Source organism: Drosophila nasuta, chromosome 4, assembly GCF_023558535.2.
Source record: "Drosophila nasuta strain 15112-1781.00 chromosome 4, ASM2355853v1, whole genome shotgun sequence".
Taxonomy (NCBI): domain Eukaryota; kingdom Metazoa; phylum Arthropoda; class Insecta; order Diptera; family Drosophilidae; genus Drosophila; species Drosophila nasuta.
The window spans coordinates 917343-939245 of NC_083458.1; the positions used below are offsets into that span (position 1 = coordinate 917343).

The window sequence follows — 21903 nt, forward strand, 5'->3', positions numbered from 1 at the left end:
CCGGTGCAAGCCAATCCAAGAACTTCGCAAAATCCACCCAATCACCAATTGAAAGCAGCGCAGCCAACGCCGTTGCTAAAACTCGCAGCTATAGGGTCAGCTTTATAATTAGTCTTTAGTCTCTAGTTTGAATGAATAAAGAACAGATTCCAGGAACCTCAATTAAATATTTTTTGTTATTATTTTTAACACATATAATTAACTGGCGCCCGAGCAGGGTGGATACAGTTTCAAGTATCCAGAGTGCAAAACGTTACTAACTGAACGGTTCACATAAAGCGATGACTGGGAAAAAATAACACTCCAAAGACATTAACTATTAACTTGATCAGTGCGACTATGGCGATTAAATTTGCAAAACCTTCACGACCATTAGTTTAGTCGGTCGAAGCAGGAGCCTGTTATTTTGGCTATTTCACAGAAATAATTTGCTATTCCTTAGATATTTTAAATAATTTTAGTATTTGATTACATTTATTCAAAATTTAATGCACTAGCAATTTTCGGAAATCGTATATTGACAATATGGTATGTAGCTATACACCATGTCTACCGCCCAGCGTGACCGAATGCTAAAATTCTATGTACTGTTTGTAGTATTTTCTCAAGTTCGTTTCGCGTCGCAATGCTACCTTGTCTCTGCATTCAAATTAATTATTATTGCACTGTGATCTATCTAAAGATAATAAGTAAATTCTATGCTTTGCGAAAGAAATGACTCAAATGTATTAACAAAAAATTCGTGATGCTTGGTTGGAAGATCCCCAATTTAAGCACTACATTAAAAGAGATTTGACCAACTTGCATCTAGCTAAAAAAAATGCAGTTTTAGGTATGAGGTCCCAAATACGTATCTTAATCTTCTCTGCTATAAATGACCACCAAGAGTTGGCAACACTGTTTACCATTGGAAGGTTAACAGTTTCTCTTCCTAACAGTGTAAGTAACTAAACTAACAGAGGCACAGTGGGCGATTTGGTCTCGCTAGTGGCATTCAATTAATAACTTCTAAACTAAAATAGATGAAATTTTGTTTTACTTATATTTTTTTTTAACTTCAAGTAACAAAAAATCATATATAAACTTTATCTAAAAAATGATGGGATGATGGAAAAAATTGGGATGACTTCTTAGTGTCGTACTAAAAAACAAGTAAGAAAGCTACAGTCGAGTGTACTCGACTGTGAGATACCCGCTACCCATTTTGAAATACTTTGCGGTATTTTTCTCAAAATATACCGAATATACTACAAAAATACTAAAAATATACCAAACGGTATATTTGGTATATCGATATAGTATCGCATTCAAAATATACCATAGACGGCACAATATACCAGATTGTCAGCCAAAGCAACTAACCCCCAGTAAATGGGCGTTTTTGCTCATACAAAAGTATTTCTTGAATAACTTCCACAATTTTTATCTGATCGTAACCAAATTTTCAGGAATCATAACTACTATAGTTATTATTGTATATACCAAAACTCGCAGCTGTAACTCTAAAGTTACGCTTGTTATTCGATTTTTTTGATTTGCGGGGGCGGAAGTGGGCGTGACAAAAATTTAAAACAAACTTGATCTGCGTGCAAACATAACAAATGCTGTCGAAAAAAAATTATATCTCTATCTCTTATAGTCTCTGAGATCTAGGTGTTCATACGGACAGACGGACAGACACACAGACGGACAGACACACAGACGGACATGGCTAGATCGTCTCGGCTGTTGACGCTGATCAAGAATATATATACTTTATAGGGTCGGAGATGCCTCCTTCTACCTGTTACATACATTTCCTTCCGGCACAAAGTTATAATACCCTTCTACCCTATGGGTAGCGGGTATAAAAATACCTTTTTGCTACTGGCAATGTGCTTAAAAAGTATAGTTTGAAGGCTAGCAGGTAATGGTAATAGCAGTTCATATTATATGTACATTTTGCACTGATTCTGATTCTCACTTTCGGCTAATAAAAGAATTAGACTGAATCCACCTGAATCGGGTAAGTTCGACTCCACGAAAGACAGGTGTACGCTAATCCGGGATCGTTGTTAACGTTTTATGAGCTTCACATTTATTGACCGGTCACAAACTTTGATTTTTTTTGTAATACATACTTTGAAGATGATACAAAGCCAAGCATTTAATAAATTCAATAAAAATTTTTAATTTCCGAGGAACTCGAAATCAATGCGCGCAAAAAGAAATAATTTTGTAGAGCTTTTTGCAAAATCATATGGTGTGCTTGTCCGTTCACAGCTGAGAGCTTTTAAAACGCTTTATTAAATCTAATCAAAGCATCTGTTGTCGAATTGTGAAAAAAATCAACGCTTTTTAAATTTCAAAATTTGAATTAAATGCCGCTATCGAGACCAAATCGCCAACTGTGAAATGGTGCAAACTAGCTTCATTTTTCCAGTGTCAGCAGGGTTTTCTGCTTTACGTTGATTAACCATACGCGATTGTTCAGAAATTTTTGCGCTGTTTCCTTTTTTATATCATCCAAATACTTCAGGGTGTCTAGGTTGAAATCTATGCTACATGTGGGCATGAAAAACTGACCCAAAATCGTTTATTATCTCATAGACTCGTCGACTATTATTATAGTAATTCGAAATTATATTGTTTTTTTTTTCTGCAACACAAAGCAAGATATTTTTTCAAATGTGTTCAATTTATTTTAGTTAAGTTCGACATTATGATTATTAACTTATTTATTTGATACATTTGCTGGAAATAATGATTTCTTCAAAAATTAAATGAGACTATCGCCTACGCACCTGGTTGCGCAGGTTCAGCAAGGGTATGCCTTCGATAATGTGGTCCAGAAGCTCATCGCTGTCAAGTTTAATGGATTGTGGCAAAACGATCTTCTCCTCCGTTTTAAAAACTTTCGTCGCACACCTGCCTTAAACGCTCCAGGTCCGAATGATGTTATCAGTTGATCACAAAGCGCTTAGCAATATGCATGAGCCAGTGCTGAGCGTTGTAGTTGTTAATCCTATTACTGTCGTTGTCGATCCCATTACTGTCGCCCAAATTTGCGACTTCTGGCGACGAACGCTGTGCGGCTGTGCGCAAATCGATTTCTAATGTGCATCTGCGATATTCTGAACATTTTTCTTCTTTCCTTACACGTAGTTTTTCTTACAGCTGCCGAACGAAGACTGACTTCGTTGCTCAAACTTATGTACAGTGGAGAGCAAAAGTGAGTACATGTTTGCATAAAGCGTCTTTGGATGCGTATAAATCAGAAAGTACTAAAGCAAAAGTAGGCATACTTTAAGAGGGGTAGATGGTAAAGGTCACCAACAAAATTAATTACGTTTGATTCTGAAGCATTGGAAACCTTTAAACAAAATACGAAGCTGTCTTTTCTCTAAGGATAAGATTTTTCGCTATTCAGATTTCACTTGACGGCGGATGCTATGACAGATGCTAATTAGCAATAGGATCGGCCCTATCAAGAAGAAATGTTGATCATCAGGTAATTAAAAGTTCTTAAAAATTACAAGTATGGAAAAGCGAAACTCAAAATAGACACTGACCATCAATCCTTGACACACTCCTTGAGAAATTGGAACGGAAACGCAAGAATTAAAAGGTGTAAATCTTACCCAGAAGAGTACGGTTACGATTTCGTAATCATTTTTACAATCGAGGAAAGGACAAAGCCGTTGTCGACGTACATTCGAGAATAACAACAAATCAAATTAATTCAATAACCCATTTTACGTGTTAGATTTGAAAGAAAAACAAGTATGAAAGCTACAGTCGAGTGTACTCGACTGTGAGATACCCGCTACCCATTTTGAATAAAAGCAATATATTTTGCGGTATTATTCTCAAAATATACCAAATATACTGCAAAAATACTAAAAACATACCAAACGGTATATGTGGTATATCGATATAGTACCGCATTCAAAATATACCATAGACGGCACAATATACCAGATTGTCAGCCAAAGCAACTAAGACCTCTAGTAAGTAGGCGTTTTTGCCCATACAAAAGTATTTCTTTAATAACTGCGACAATTTTTATCTGATCGCAACCAAATTTTCAGGGATCATAACTACTATAGTTATTACTGTATATACCAAAATTCGTAACTCTAGCTTTAAAATTACGTTTGTTATTCGATTTTTTTTGATTTGCAGGGGCGGAAGTGGGCGTGGCAAAAATTTGAAACAAACTTGATCTGCGTGCAAACATAACAAATGCTGTCGAAAAAAAAAATTATAGCTCTATCTCTTATAGTCTCTGAGATCTAGGTGTTCATACGGACAGACGGACAGACGGACATGGCTATATCGTCTCGGCTGTTGACGCTGATCAAGAATATATATACTTTATAGGGTCGGAGATGCCTCCTTCTACCTGTTACATACATTTCCTGCCGGCACAAAGTTATAATACCCTTCTACCCTATGGGTAGCGGGTATAAACATGCCGCTAGCAAAATATTTATTGTAGCATCTGCCCGCTGAGGAGATACCCAAGCACTAGCTGAAGCGCTTGGTGCAGCACCCTAACTCCTACTTCATTGATGTCAAGTTCCCATGATGCTACAGAATCACAACCATGTTCAGTCACGCTCAGGGTATTGTGGATTGCTGGTTGCGCCACTATTCTGTTGCAGCCAACTGGAGAACACAAGACTGGTCGTTCAGCAGAATGTCACGGTAATTTGGAAAGCGTCTTAATGAACCACAAATTATTAATTTGTTAATATGCAATCCAAAAACGTAAAAAAAACTTGCTTAGTGCCGAAAGCTCAAGTCACGAGCTAATACCCAGTAAGGAACTCGCCATTAATTTTTAAAAACCAAATATTTCTTAACAAATCAAATAAATCCGACTTGAATTCTCGATACAATCCCCACATTCCGCCGACATGAAGGCAACCCTTCGGTTATAAATTCAAACAACTGAGTGTATAATGGGAAAAATACAACTTATTATATATACTTTAAAAATGTCAAGACTCGATTCTCTTAATCAATGATTAAAGACCTCGCAAATGAATCTATACAAAAGAAGGAAATCCGCAAAATCCATAATAGAGCACACCGCAATGCTGAGAAAAATAGAATTTAATTAGCAGAAAAGTTCTACTTCCCTAGAATGAGACACAAAATAAGCAGTTTAGTAAAGCAATGTAAAATTTGTAAGGAATCTAAATATATTCCTTTTATCCAGAATTAAAAAGAACCCATAACCACATTATTAACATCGATATCTCCAACCAAAGGTCATTTAGTTTAGTTTAGCAGTAGATAAATTCTTAAAATTAGCACAGGCACGCATAATACATTCCAAATCAGTAGATGACATTCGACCTTAGAGGCTTAGAGATATTATTTTCTACTATGGAGTTCCTAAGTTTGCTGTAATAGATAATGAGAAATTCCATATAATGCTAGATCAATTAGATATCACAATCCACCATAAAATACTACAGTTAACGGACAATTTAAAAGGTTTCATTCAATTATCTCCAAAGTGATGAGATTAAAAAAATAATTAAAAAGAAAGCATCTGAGACATTTTCTCGTGAAGAGAAATCGAATTAATTATTATTTTGGAGTCGCAACTACTACTTGCTTAGTTTCCGACGCTCTTTTGCCTCTCAAAAAATATGAAGAAACGAAAATCGTTTTTTTCCATGGTCAACATGATGTCAAACGCGTCAACAACTATCAGCTGTCAAAAAAAACTAAGGGCTGTATCGCGATGAATTTCAACATAGTTACCTAAATATGAATGGACTATAAGGTACGAAAATCATTTTTGCGATAGCAGCGCATTCCGGTGGTCAAGGAGGTTACTTTTCAGCCCACCTAGTATATGAAATTTAAAATTAAATTAAACTAATGTGATTTCATCTTTATTTTTTAATAGCTGCATTCATTTAATACTCTATGTAGATCAAGTGCATCTGCTTCAATGTTGCAAGTACATATGTATATACAACAAAACTGTAACAAGTCACTTGTTACAAGTGAATCAATCAATATAATAAATATTTAGGTGTGATTGTTAAAAAAAACACAATTTGATTTATAGAGATTCTGATTAAGACTAACTTATTACAATTTTAAAACTTAATAATGAAGACTCGTTGCAGCTACTGCTGCTGCCGTCGCTGTTGGCGATCCCACGTTGGTGATGGTTGCGCAAGTGTCCCACGATCGATATTCCGCTGGGACAGGGCATGTGGCGGATGTGCTGCAGACTTTGCAGAGCTTGCAGAATTGGATGAGTGCATTTCGGGTGTCAATGCACCTAGCCACTTAGTATGAAATTGGTTTTCCAATCTTTATCTAAAAATAATAATTATTATTCAAACATGATTTTTTAATTTTTATGTTTACCTTAACTGCTATTTATATATTTATTTCAACCAATAATTTTGTACGCCTATTTGAAATGATTTGTCCTGTTTTGTTGAAGACCCTCGCCGACTCTACCGAGGATGCGGGCATACAAAGAAATTTGAAAAAATATCGACCACTATCGACGATAGCGATTGACCACTATCGAGAGAGCGCCGCTATCGAGAGCGTGTCGATAGTAACCAACCATCGATAGTCCCGATAGTGCCATCGATAGTTCTCCACTTCTAACATATATCCACCTTTCCGGAATAATTGTTTAACATTTCCCTGCCACATTTAGCGTCAATAATGTTAATAACGGTCTCAAATTTGTGAAACTTGCGAAATACATTAATTTTCCGCACGTTCGAAATTTTGCTCATATGAGAACAGTGCTTAACGAATAAATTCTTGCAAAAATCTCTTTGACACTTTAAATTGACGTGTACGTCTTCACTCAAGAAAAATTAATTACAAATGATGTGCGTGCCACAATTGCCATCCATTGGCAAACATGTTGAATTGCAAAAGTCGAAGATAGGCGTGCCACGGTATTCACTTTTCGTTTTCGTTTTGGGACCAAAACCGAGGTTTAAGTTTTTAGGAGCTCCGGTTTTCACAAGTTTTTGGTCAACGTTTTGCTATCGGAAAGTTTCAATTCCTACTGCTGAAACAGCTGACTTGTGTTTTGGTCGGGAGTAAACAAAACAAAAAAATACCTTTCGTATGTCCAATTTCCAGCGTGGATAGAACTCACATAAGGATAATTTTATCATGAATAGGTAATTTAAGCTTTCCCCTGAAAGAAATCTTTTTGCCCTTTGTCTTTTTTGCAAATAAAGATTTGAAATTTACATTACAAAAAATCAGAAGAACGGAAATCAGCTGTTTCCCACAAAAAAGGGGATGCCACCTTCTTAATCGATTTAATTTCGGTAATTTCAACAACATTTGTTTTGCAATTAAGCATTTAAGTAAGTAAATTAAACAAATTAATTTTTAAAAAACATATTTTACCTAACTTCAACAAATTTAAAGCCATCCGTTTCATGATAAGTATTTTTTCATTTCAATAAAGGAATGGGACTTTAGGCGATAACTCGAGGTGTAGGATTTATCGTTCGCTCATCAAAACGAAAATTGTTGTTGCCGACGGCAAAATGTTATTTGCAAATTATGAGGTGGGGTCAGAAATTAGTTGTTTTGAAAATAATTGCACGCTCAATTGATCTTTTTGCGGTCTTAAATTAACGTCAATAAGGAGTCAACTATTTTTCCTTTTGCAAGTAAGATCCGACTTAATCAGGCATGCTCCGGTTTTCACTTTCGGTTTTCGTTTTCGTTTTGGGATCAAAACCGAGATTTTCGTTTTTAGGTGCTCCGGTTTTCACACGTTTTTGGTCATCGTTTTGCTATCGGAACGTTTCATTTTTTACTGCTAAAACAGCTGACTTGTGTTTTGATTAAAAGTAAACAACGCGAAAAAATGTCTTTTGTATGTCCAATTTCGTGCGTGGATTGAACTCACATAAGGATATTTTTATCCTGCATTGTTTATTTATGCTTCCCCTGAATGAAATATATTTGCTTTCTGTCTTTTTTGCAAAGAAAGATTTGAAACTTTCTTTAAAAAAATCAGTTGAACGGCAATCAGCTGTTTCCCACAAAAAATGGGGATGCCACCTTTTCAATGTATTTCATTCCGGAGTTTTCAACAATTTTTTTTATACATTTTTAGCACAACTAATTAAATTAAATTAATTAATTTTTAAAAACATATTTTACCCAACATCAACAAATTTATCGCCATCCGTTTGATTATACAAGTATTTTTAACTTGCTTTTTCATTCTATCGAAAGTATGGCAGCTTAGGCGATAACTCATGGTGTCGGACTTATCGGTCGCTCACCAAAAGGAAAATTGTTGTTGCCGACGGCAAAATTTGATATCCAAATTTGAGGTAGGGTCAGATATAAGTCGTTTTAAAAATAATTACAAGCCTAATTGATCTGCTGGCGGTCTTAAAAGAACGACAATAAACCAATGAGTCAACTACTTTTTTTCCTTTTGCAAATAAGATCCGATTTAATATAGAAAAAGGCATTTACTTTTCATTTCGGCAAGTCAAATTTTCTCGTTTTGCAAATCGAAAAAATCTTGTGAAAGTGAATGAAAATCATTTTAATTTTTTTTCGAACAGAGCATCGAACACGAAGTATTGACATTACCACCAAAGACAACATTTCGCCCGGACACAACATGTTTTCGAAAATTCTATCGTAGATGGCTTTGCTTATCGCAATTGTATATGTAAATGCATTATTTACAAAAACAAATTTTTTTTATTTTTGCCAAAAATATTTTTAAATAAAAAGAGAAAACACCAGTTTTTTTTGCATTTTTTTCGCCGAAATATCATTTAGCTTAAGTTCTATTGTTATTCAACCTATTGTATTTTCAACTTGTAAGTAAATATGTATAGTGGCATCTCTTGTGTATGCAGTGTAAACAGGTTTTGAAATAACAATATTATCGATAAATTAAAAATTGCAATCGATAGTTAAGCGACTCTTAGAATGTATACCTTTTTCAATTAGGTGCGTGTGTGTGTGAAATTCAGTGTATATTAGAAAAAGTTCGTATTTAATTAAAATATGCTTTTATCTTCAAAAATGAACAATGTAACAATGAATACAAGAATGTGATAAAAGCTTGATTAAATTCTGGATAAAACAGTATCAAACTATCTTAGCTAAATGAAAAATTATTTCCTGAGTTCACCTTAAACGTCGAAATATTGGCTAAAAGAATATATTTAAGATGAATGCTTGTTATGTTATTCTCCAAATGTTATATGTTGTGCACTGCAGCATAGTTGTGAACGGTGTCCGAGACGTTCGTTCGCATATAGAACTAGACAGACAAGCAGCGGTGGTTCCACCCAAGGAGTTCCTATCCAGTGATATTATTGCACAATTTGTTTTGCCAACGCTTGCAAAAGGTGGAGGAACGTTAAGAGATGAATCTTTTGGCACCACCACATCAACTGCGAGGCCGATCAATTTTATTAATCGTACAACGTCTGCTGTATCAAACAAGTCAGGAATTGGATCAAACTCACAATCGAAAAACTATTTCACGCATCTGACATTTGATTACATCCACAATGTAATGTACGCAGGTGCCACTAATAAAATTCTAAAGCTTAATGAAAATCTGCGCGTTCTGTCAGAGGCGGTGACTGGGCCCAAACACGATGCACCTCAATGTCACGCAGGTGGTTGTCCAGATGATGTAGAGACAACTCTAGTAAACAATTTTAATAAAATATTAGTTGTCAGTTATGCTCATAATGACGGCATCCTCATATCGTGCGGAAGTATTCGACAAGGTATGCATTTTATGTTTTATTATTTTTTTTTATTTAAGTTGTCGATCTAGTGCTTTCCGGTTTGAAAATTTAATAATCATGTTATATCGCACAATAACCAAAATAGAATTGAACACATTCGATTTCAAGGAATAGCGCATTCAAAGTTACACAAAATTCAAAACCAAAATAAATTTAGAAATAACTTTGACTCAACGAATTCTGTTTTTTAACAAACGAGAGCAGCCCACATTTTGGAAGTTTATAAAAAGACGCAATAAAATAATATAATACGGACCAGCCACAGCAACTTAAACTCTCTGAATATAGACACAGCAACAGGTTAAATAGATCGTCGTGAAATTTAGACAATCAAAACTTTACACATCAATCGGTTTTTATGTATTGACTACTTGAACTAATACAAGGTACTACATTTTTTGTAGTATTATATATTTTAACTACAATTTTTAAGACTCCAAATTTGCTTCAATCCGTTTATAAACGTTTTTTCGAAATTTTTTGTATATAGAAAATAGTTATTTGTTTTAGGACATATTTTGTCAACAAATATTGTAAGTTGTGATATTCTTGGTTTCCTACCTTTTTTTTCCACAATAGGTGAGAAAACTACAGAAGAGTGTGTTCGACTCTGAGATACGCGATAACCATTTTCAATAAAAACCAAAAAGTGAGGTATTGCTCAAAATGTACCATGAAATATAATATAAAAGAAATTATTAGCCAAAAAAATTAGGACCCGGCATATATGGATAATATTGTATGTACCAAAAATGGTGCGACTTCAGCTTCAAAATTATGTTTGTTTTTCTTTTTTGTTGTTTTTTTTATTTACGAGGGCGGAAGTAGGCGTGATAAAAACTTGAAGCAAACTTGCTCTGCGTGCAAACATAACAAGTACTGAGATCCATATTCAAGTATGGGGAGAACCAGTGAGATATACAAAGCTTTTGTGATGTAGGGATCGTTGAATTCTTTCGAACTGCGTCTTATGAATCCGAGTAAGCCATGAACCTATTTACAGCAAACAGAATATTTTTATCGAATTTTAATTTTACATCAAACAGAACACCGAAGTCATTTAGGGAATCTATTCGCTCTAGAGAAGTATCATATAATACATAGTCAGAGAGAATCCCTTAAGAAAGTGAAAAGTTTACATTTATTGCAATTAAGATTTGACAAATTTATTGTGCACCAATATTGTAGACTATTAAGGTCACTGCAACCGTGAGGAAAACAATCATTGAATGTCAAGAAAAGCTTAAGAGGTCATCAGCCAACAAAAATGAATAAAGTGGCCCAAACAATAGAGGACCAAACTGACTATCGTGGTTCAAATCTGAATTAACATGGACAGTTTTAGATACAAAGCTATTTTAATAAACATACTGAATTCTATTCGATAGATATGAGTGGATCCATTTTCCAATGAGGATAAGAAAAAAATATTTTAAGAACATGAAACAGAATAAGTCGTTTGCAAAAGTCCACAAATAAATCAACAAGATCATTAGATTCTGTCTTATTTTTATACCCGCTGCCCATAGGGTAGAAGGGTATTATAACTTTGTGCCGACTGGAAATGTTTGTAACAGGCAGAAGGAGGCATCTCCGACCCTATAAAGTTTATATATTCTTGATCAGCGTCAACAGCCGAGACGATCTAGCCATGTATATCTGTCTGTCCGTATGAACACCTAGATCTCAGAAACTATAAGAGATAGAGCTATAATTTTCGACAGCATTTGTTACATATGTTTGCCGCAGATCAAGTTTGTTTCAAATTTTTGCCACGCCCACTTCCGCCCCCTCAAATCGAATAACAAGCGTAATTTTGGTGTATACAGTAATATCTCTAGAAATTGTGATTGGTCGCAACCAATTTAGCAAAAACGCCTAGTTTCTAGGGGTCTTTTATGCTTTTGCTGACAATGTGGTGAAGTATATTGCACTCTATATTATATCTTGAATGTAGCACCACATCAATATACTAAATATACAATTTGATATCTTTTTTTAAGTTTTTTATACATATATTGTTTTGATATATTTTGAGAATATTACCGCAATATTTTATTTTACTCAAAATGGGTAGCGGGTATTTCATAGTCTAGCACACTCGACTGTAGCTTTCTAACTTGGTTTTTTGTTATTTTGTGGTATATTCATTTGGTATTTTTAAAAGTATTTATTAATAATATTAAATAATATTTAATTTTATTCAAAATGGGTAGCGGGTACAGCACAGTTGAGCCCACTCGATTGTAGCTTTCTTGTTTGAACTGGCAGACATAGAAAGAGGCCTAGAATTAGAATTATTGCTATTATTAGGGATTCCAGACAAAACTTTTTGCATCAAATCGTACTAAATTGTTCGGCAGAAACACTTATTTTAAAAGATGAAATTTCCCACTCGTAAGAAAAAAATTAAATTTGTCCACCTCAACACTGGACTTGAAACAAAAATCTGTTTTAGCGGTGTTACCGCAACTAACGTGTTGTGGACAACTGAAGTAGAGGCTGTATGTAATTCTTTTATAGCTGACAGACTGATGATTTCGACAGAGAATGGTGAAGATTGAATTTCTTCAACCATCCCCAACTTCCCGACATCAAAATCGGAGCAGGTGTGGGAACGTCCACATTTAACGACGCAATGGCGTTATGTTTAACTTCAAAAACTATTGAGAGTTGAGGAGACTGTGAAGTAAATAACACTAGTTCACCAGCAGGTGGTAGAGACAAAAAGGAAACCCCTTCAGGGAAAAAAAGTTCATTAGAAAGTTTCGAATTGGTCTTTGTTTTTCTTCGGAGAATCGGTCAAGAACTTTACAATCTTACTCACTATCCAAAACCGAAATCAAAAATCCAAATGAAGCCCGCGAATACATCTCTAAAGCTCGCGTTGCCTAATAAACCAACCCATCCTGCAATGTTCACAAATCTAACTACCAATACGACCGTTGAAGCCAGCACGTTTCTCATACATTAAGTTAAAAAGCGCAGGTATGGGAGCAACAATTATATGAATTCCAAGGAATGATAAGTTGTTTAAAATCTAAGACTTTATGTGGGGAAAAAAATATCGGGACCGTAATTAAAACTTTTTTTTTATGAGTTCCCATTATTATTTTCCAACAACATATAATATGCCTGTCACATATTTTATATTTGAATTTGGTTTTAATCTCGTCTATTATTTAAAATGGTATTTTATGACTAATTTATTATAAATTACAAAGTCTGTTTTTTAATAAAATGTTCTGTTTTCGGTACCAATTCTAAACTCAAATGGTAACTCAAAACATTTTTCACTAACACAATCGATATTCGAACTGTTTTTAAATCTTTGAATGTTTAACTCTTCAATTGATGGCGATGGTCCTTTTGGCTGTTTCTAATCTTATTTTCCAACATGTTTTGAAAAATTGCGTTATTGCTATGACTCTATGATACTTTAAATTTTCAGAGGTTCAGAGACATTACAGCGAGGGGTTTAAAAATCACTACCATATATTTGCAAAGTGTAATTATCTTTGATTTTTGAGAAAATTCCGATATTATTGTAGATTATGTTTAATTATAATTACATTGAATATGATATTGCTCATAATCAAGTATGGCAAACTCTCTTGTTTTTTTTTAAATATTCGCCTAGTAATACATATTTATTAATTTGATCTATTCATTTTTTTTTTGGTTTTAAGGTGCATGTGAAATCTACAACCTTATGAGATTTCCAGCCGCAGCACAGTTCATTGCTGTTCCGCTAGCTGCGAATGAAGAGTACGCATCAACATATGCGTTTGTTGGACCAGCACGTTATTCGTGGAAAGAAGAGGACATTCTTTATGTGGGCACTACATTTACCAATGTCGGTGACTATCGCCATGATGTGCCAGCGATATCATCGCGCAGACTCGAAGATTTAAATTATGCAGAATTCTCTATTCAACAGTCGATTATTAACATCGACGTAAAGTATCGTGATCACTTTCTTGTTGATTACGTGTATGGTTTCAATTCATCAGAATATGCCTATTTTGTGCTTGTACAAAAAAAATCGCATTTGGCTGAGGAAGCCGGTTATGTGACTCGACTGGCAAGAATTTGTATAACGGATCCCAACTATGATAGTTATACAGAAATAACTATACAATGCACGGCCACCGATGAGCATGTTGATTACAATATTTTGCGTGATGCAAAAATCACGCATGCCAGTCAAAAGCTAGCTCATCAAATGGGTATCAAACGAGATGACCATGTACTGGTCACAGTTTTTTCGCCATCCAAAGAGATTAGCGATCAACCTCAAAATAAATCGGCCATGTGCATCTATAGTCTGAAGGATATTGAAGATGTATTCATTGAGAATATACATATGTGCTTTAATGGCACAATAAAGGATCGTAATCTTGGCTATATTTCGGGCACAATCAATGATGGCCGATGTCCAATTGTTGGTTCATTGGGTAACATATACAACTTTTGTAGTGTGGGACTAAAAATTAGCGGTGTTTCGCCGATATCTGCTCAGGCATTATTTCATTACGATAATGTATCGATCACATCAGTGACAGCGACAACAACAACTGATCAGCAACATTCTTTGGCATTTCTTGGCACCGAAATAGGAACTATAAAGAAGGTTTTGTTGTCAGGTCAACAGCCGGGTGAATATGGCGAGATTGTTGTTGACCCGGGTAATCGTATTTTGCCCAACACTATGATGTCACCCAAAAAGGATTTCCTATATGTGTTGTCTTTACGTACAATCACCAAATTGCGCATTGAGCATTGCTCGATGTATACAAATTGTTCAGCCTGTTTGGAGAGTCGTGATCCATTTTGCGGCTGGTGTTCCCTGGAGAAACGTTGTACGGTTCGTTCTACCTGCCAACGTGATACGTCCGCATCGCGGTGGCTGTCCCTAGGCAGCGGACAGCAATGCATTGATTTTGAATCAATTGTGCCCGATCAAATACCTATTAATCAATTGAGCCAAGTGCAGTTAATTATAAGAACTTTACCCGAACCATTCAATGCCAAATATCGCTGTGTATTTGGCAACTCAACGCCTATTGATGCAGAGATACTCGAAAATGGTTTGAGTTGTGCGACTCCTCCAATTGATCAACGGCCATCCATTGTTGGCAATACAGATCATGTACTCGTGCCGCTTTCTGTGCGAAGCTCCGAAACAAATAAAGATTTTGTGTCGCGCTCGTTTGCATTCTTCGATTGCTCGCATCACAGTAACTGCCAACGTTGTGTGCGCAGCATGTGGGGCTGCAATTGGTGTATATTTGACAACAAATGCGTTCACCAGTCGGAGCAGTGTCGCAATATGGAAATTGCTATTAGTTCAGAAGGGCAATGTCCGCACTTGAAGCGACAACGCGATGTCATCTTATTGCCGGTGCGTGTGCCGAAAGAAATACGTTTCGAGATTGCCAATTTACCCAAACCGAAAAGTGCTCATGCCGGTTATTTGTGCACAATTCAAATCGAAGCCGCCCAAATGCTTCTGCCGGCACATATTGAGTCTAACAAGATTGTCGTATGCGAGAAAACTCCATATTTTTACGAGACTAATACTCATGAGTATGAGGCTAAAGTGGACATTACCTGGAATCGTCAGCATTACGTGGATACAGCCACAATTATTTTGTATAAATGCGATGTGTTGGGCTCTCATCGGGAGCATGCTGATTGCAGTTTATGTGTGACACGTGATCCTAAATACCAATGCGCCTGGTGTGGAAGCTCCTGTGTCTACAATGAAACATGCTCTAGCTCCGACGCCGCACAATCTAACTCCCACAATAATGCATTACTACAAAATGAATGCCCCCGTCCTAGAATTGACATTATTAAACCACTGACTGGTCCTGTAGAGGGCGGTACTCTAATCACCATCGAAGGCAGCAATTTAGGCATTCGCGAGGAAGATGTGCGTGGCAAAATCACCATTGGGAGCGTACCCTGCGATTTGGTTAACTATCAAATATCGGTGCGGATTGAATGCCGCACAAGGGCCGCTTTACGTGAGATGTCGGCGCCAATTAAAGTGGCCAATGAAGCGGGTTATACGGAATCCAGTGTGCAGTACCATTTCAAGGATGTGCTATTGACTGGGTTATATCCAATGGTGGGCCCAAAATCCGGTGGCACGCAATTGTCATTACTTGGAAAATATCTAAACATTGGCTCCAACATTCGTGCATTTCTTGATGAATATGAGTGTCATATAAATTTGACACAAGCATCATCTTCTCGATTGTCCTGCACCACATCGGCGTCTACCCAGCCTGAGCCTATCCGCTCACTGCGTCTGGTCATCGACGGTGCGAATCGCACATTTACTTGTCAAAGTGAACCACATTTAGTGAGTCTTGCCCAAAATAATTTTGGAGAATTTTGGCAAGCGCCTTCGATGCCGTGCTCTATTTTCAATTACACACAGGATCCGCGTATTATGCAAATTAAACCGCTCCGCAGCTTTGTCAGTGGTGGACGTATATTAACTGTGCATGGAATGCACCTTGACTCCATACAGAACCCAGAATTGGAAGTATTTTATGAAAATGTTCGCGTTAACAAAACCAGTTGCACCGTGATCAATAACAATCAAATGGAGTGTCCATCGCCACCAGTAAATTTTCAATTTCAATTGCTTAAAAATGGGATGTCAAAAAAGGATTCGGTTTTAGCACAATACAATTTGACTAGATCGAAGCAAAAACGAAATTCCTATTATAATGAAAAATACTTTGTGGGGGATCACCACTTGGATAACCTAGAAAACTTGTCGGCTGCCTTTGTAAAAGTACACGAAACCCAATTGAATCTACAAATGAGCTTTGTCATGGATAATGTGCAACTGGTGCGAGATTTGAATAAATATTTTCATGATATTCGTAGCACTATTGTATATCTGAACGATCCGAAATATTTGCCATTTGTCAATGATGATGGCATCAAACTGTATAAAGGCGATACTCTTGTGATTGAGGGAGAGCTTTTAAATATTGCAGCGGATGAGTATGATGTTAATGTCACCATTGGTACAGCACAATGTAATATTACAAGCTTAGCACTCACTCAATTACTTTGCATTCCACCCGAGCGTCAGCCACCAGCAACGGATGAGAATGGTATAGATCAACCAAATGATTTACCGTTAGTGGTTGTAAAAGTTGGTCGCAATCTTCGCTTCGTCATTGGATCTCTTAAGTATGATTTAAATAAAACGCATTCAATACCACATCTGATAATTGGAATAATTTTGGCAGTATTATTGTTAATTGTCATCTTGGTGGTGGTGCTAATTATATTTCGTCGCAAATCCACCCAAGCCGAGCGCGAGTACAAACGAATTCAAATACAGATGATCACACTCGAAAGTAACGTTCGCTCCGAGTGCAAACAAGCATTTGCCGAACTGCAAACGGATATGACTGATTTAACGGCTGATCTAGAAAGCAGTGGCATACCCACTCTTGATCATATCAATTATATTATGAAAGTTTTCTTTCCCGGTGTCTCAGACCATCCCATACTGAATGCACCAAAAAATCCGAAGCTCCCAATTATGATGCCGCTATGATGCAATTCGAACAGCTAATCAGTAATAAATACTTTTTGTTAACGTTTATAGAGACGCTAGAGGCCCAACGATCTTCGTTCTCAATTCGGGATCGTGTTAATGTAGCTTCATTGCTCATGATAGTACTAATGAATAAAATGGAGTATGCCACTGAAATATTAAAATCTTTATTATTGCGACTCATTGACAAATCGCTTGGCAGTAAATATCCGCATTTAATGTTACGTCGTACCGAAAGCGTTGTAGAGAAAATGTTGACAAATTATTTAGCAATCTGCATGTACGATTACTTAAAGGAATATGCCGGTGCCAGTTTATTTTTGCTATTCAAGGCGATTAAACATCAGGTTGAAAAGGGCCTTGTCGATGCTATAACTCATGATGCTCGCTATTCGCTTTCTGAAGACCGTTTACTGCACGAACAAGTTGCACACTCTGTGGTTATTTTGCACATTCTGCAAGATGACTTGGATGAAAAGGTGCAGTGTCGAGTCAATGATTGGGACACTATCTCACAGGTTAAACTGAAGATACTGGATGCAATTTTCAAGAATACACCATTCTCGATGCGTCCATCGGTGCACGAAGTGGACTTGGAATGGCGTCATGGACGTGGTGGCCATTTAACTTTGCAGGATGAGGATCTTACCACAAAAACAATTTCCGGATGGAAACGTTTAAATACCCTCCACCATTATGGTGTTAAGGAATCGGCTGTGATGTCACTTATTGCTCGTCAAAATGATAACTATACTATGTCGTATGGGAAACAACAGATCGCGCCTTATCACAATTGTGAGTAATATATTAATCTTTCAATTCCTTATCCTTGACTCAAGCAGGAACTAATTCTTGAACTAATTCCTGTATTCAATCTGTTACCATTTGGGTTGTGCATTGATAGTTCAAGTAGTTAATATTTATTATATTAATATATATATGTATAATATACATATATGTATTATATATTATATATCATATATTATATATTACCAGTCCAAATGGTAACAGATTGAATACAGGAATTAGAATTTTTATGCTTTACTTATATCTTTCCCTCTCTTTACAGTTTACTACATCAATAACTCACAGAGTCATATCATCATCAACAATGATATTGAATCTGGACTTCAACAACCGAGACTCTACCATTTGGTTAAGCCGGTGATTCCCGATCATTACATGAACATTAAAAATTCTTCCATATCTGGTGTTCTGACATCTTCAGGCCAATCGGCAACACATTGTATTGGAAATGTCAGCAGCGAACGGGCAAACAAAACAATTCCGGAAGTCTATCTGACTCGTCTTCTCGCTACAAAAGGTACAATTCAGAAATTCGTCGACGATTTCTTTACCATTATCCTAACTGTAAATGAGGAGTTGCCGCCGGCGGTTAAATGGTTATTTGATCTGCTTGATGAAGCCGCTCGACGTCACGAAATTGCTGATTCAGACATTCTGCACGCTTGGAAATCTAACAGTTTGCCTTTGCGTTTTTGGGTAAACTTTATCAAAAATCCGGACTTCATTTTCGATGTCAACAAAACATATTCTGTGGATTCTTGCTTAAGTGTCATAGCGCAGACTTTTATGGACTCGTGCTCTACCACTGAACATCGATTAGGCAAGGACTCACCATCAAACAAGCTTCTTTTTGCAAAGGTTTGTGCTCGATTCCATATTTATACCCGTAGTTTAGAAAGGTATTGTAACTTTATGCCGCCAGGAAATAGTTTTAACAGGCAGAAGGATTCGTTTTCGATCCTATAAAGTGTCTACAGCCGAGACGATATAGCCGTATCCGTTTGTCCATATAAACACCTAGATCTTATATAATTCATTTTAATAACACTTTTTTAAGATTTTTGTCACCCATTGCGACAGCTGTCAGGTCTTTATACTTTTGGCTGTTGAATTATAGGATATATTTTCAATGTAGCAGATCTAACCATATAATGAAGCAAAACATATCATGTTCAACATCATTGCGATTGGAACACCAGATCCTCCTTGGCTTATTTCAAAATTCGAATACAAATTAAAACTGGTACAAAATATTAAAGTCTCGAATGTTGGTACATACAATAATACGTATGATTTTGATTTTATTTAAAATGGGTAGCGGGTATCGCACACTCGACTGTAGCTTTCTATATATTTATTTATATATACATACATAATTTGATTTGGTATATTTTAATATGTTTTGCTTTACTGCTTTTGAATATAAGTTTGCTGTTCTATTATGTATATAAATTATTTATTTATTTATAATGTATACAGTAACATTAGACTCTTTCACTGATAGACGTAAAGAGTACAATAAATGTGTTAAGATCACAATTTTTGGATATATGTGTACATGTCGATATGAGCAACTAAAACAAAGGGTACGCCTTTTTCAAGTTTGATATAAATGATATTTATGTTCCGACTGTGGGCTTATCGTTTACAGGATATTCCAAACTATAGAGTCATGGTTAAAGAATTTTATCGAGACGTGGCGCGTTTGCCCCAAATAAGTGATCAGGAAATGAGCACAGCCATGCAGCAATTGTCTGTACAACAAAATGAGGAATTTGATACAATTTCTGCTTTGAAGGAATTGTATATTTATATAACCAAGTATAGAGAACAGGTAAGTGGAAATTCCTTAATGTTGAATGCACCTTTTTGTGATTAACATTTACATTTTAGATTATGGATGCCCTGGATGCGGACCCAAATTGTAAAAAAATGTATCTAGCGCGTAAACTTGAAAATGTTGCGTGCACTCTTGACGGAGAGGATACATTAAACTGCTGACAAGAATTGACATCTCTTAATGTAATTTTCAATGTTACAAAACATTTCCAATACACCACGAATAACCAGATTTACTTACTTATTTGAACTGAATATATATATACTATATATATACTACAAATACCACTAGCTTTAAAAAAATAAAATAATACACATTTTGTGAAAAGTTGAGACGTAAAGTTGACGATTTCAACTTGACATTTTAGTTTCCAATGCATTCATTTTTTTTAACAACGAATAAAATTTAATAAAGACGACGTACATCGAGAAAATACTAAAACATATATTAATGTGCTAAAATTATACATAAATTTCTTATTTGCCTATTTAATGATTATTAATAATAATGATCGAAAAGTCTCAATTTTTTATGAAAATTACTTCATTCGCATTAATTTTTTGATTATAATTAATTTTATGAAATATTTAAAAATATGATTTTTATATAATAGACTTAAGTTGAAAAAAAACCCATGATGTTCTCATTAAGAACTTTATGTAGAAATTTTTGAAGTCTGTTTTGTAGGTAAGCGACTTTTCACTGCATCGATATACATTATTGGACTGAACTGTACAGAATACATAATAATTTATAAAGTCTGGTAAACATTGGAAACTAAATTTATTGTAGACAGAAAATATTACAATTTAATATTTAGTTCTAAGACTTAGCATACATTTAAAAAGTAAATGCAAATTAGTTATTTATAGCTAAAATTTATGCTGAATTTGCATTCTATATATAGTAATATAATATATTATAATATTAAGTGCAATTTCTAAGAATAGAGATGGAGTGCCATCTCTCTACTTTTCATAATTGTACGGTAATTTAATGAATTAATATATAGAATTACGGATTATACCGTATTAGATTAAGAATTCTGCAATACGCAAAAAAGAGAGTATTAGGATAAAAATAATTAAACATTTCCATAGCTTGAGATTATTATGCATTCTTTATGTGAATTATTGTGCTGATTCTTTTAATCGGCTCAATGATAGGTTTAGTACTTTAGAACATGTGATATGTATTATATTAAGGATTCTTAATCTTACAGCTTCTTAACACCTTAAGTACTATTTAAAATATTAATTTGTTTCATACATTTTTTGTATTTAGAATTTTTAAACTATGCATTCAGATTTCATCGTTTCAGATTTTTTCTTTTTAATTCATGAATATTTGAATTCGTTCATTAAATACTGCACAATTTACCAAGATTTGGAGGATTATAGGCATATTTCATAAAATAATTTTTTGCAAATTTGTTTAGTTTTTAATTTATTGTTTAAGAAAACTTACAAAATTCGGCATAGTTGTCAACATTAAGGTCGTAAATAAATACTCATTTATTTGTCTATGTAAATTGTCCCATTCTAAGTTAAAGAAAAATCGAATGTATATATAGAGACTTTCTGAATATAAATATATGCAAGTAAAAACAAAATTACTAATTTATTTGGAAACGTTTGTTTGAAGCTCAACAAGTACGAAAGCGACTGTCGAGTGCGCTCGACTGTGAGATAAAACTAATATATTGAGGTAATATTCTCAAAATATAACAAAATAATGTACCACAAAAATACCAGAAAACAAGTAAGAAAGTTACTGTCGAGTGTGGTCGACTGTGAGATACCATCTATCCATTTCGAATAAAAGCAAAATATTGCGGTATTTTTCTGAAAATATACCAAAAACGT

General features: G+C 35.2%; 1 protein-coding gene and 1 pseudogene across 1 annotated transcript; both read left to right on the forward strand.

The window, feature by feature from the left end:
* The first annotated feature begins 4453 nt into the window (after positions 1-4453).
* LOC132794887 (small ribosomal subunit protein eS27-like) lies at positions 4454-6304 on the forward strand (annotated as a pseudogene).
* A 2678-nt stretch (positions 6305-8982) lies between these two features.
* On the forward strand, positions 8983-21658 carry LOC132794870 (plexin-B). Its single transcript, XM_060805150.1, is given in 6 exon segments — positions 8983-9776; positions 13487-17356; positions 17359-18186; positions 18461-19056; positions 19850-20032; positions 20092-21658. Coding segments are annotated over 6 exon segments (6156 nt in total). The 5' UTR covers positions 8983-9205; the 3' UTR covers positions 20200-21658.
* The last annotated feature ends 245 nt before the right edge of the window (positions 21659-21903 follow it).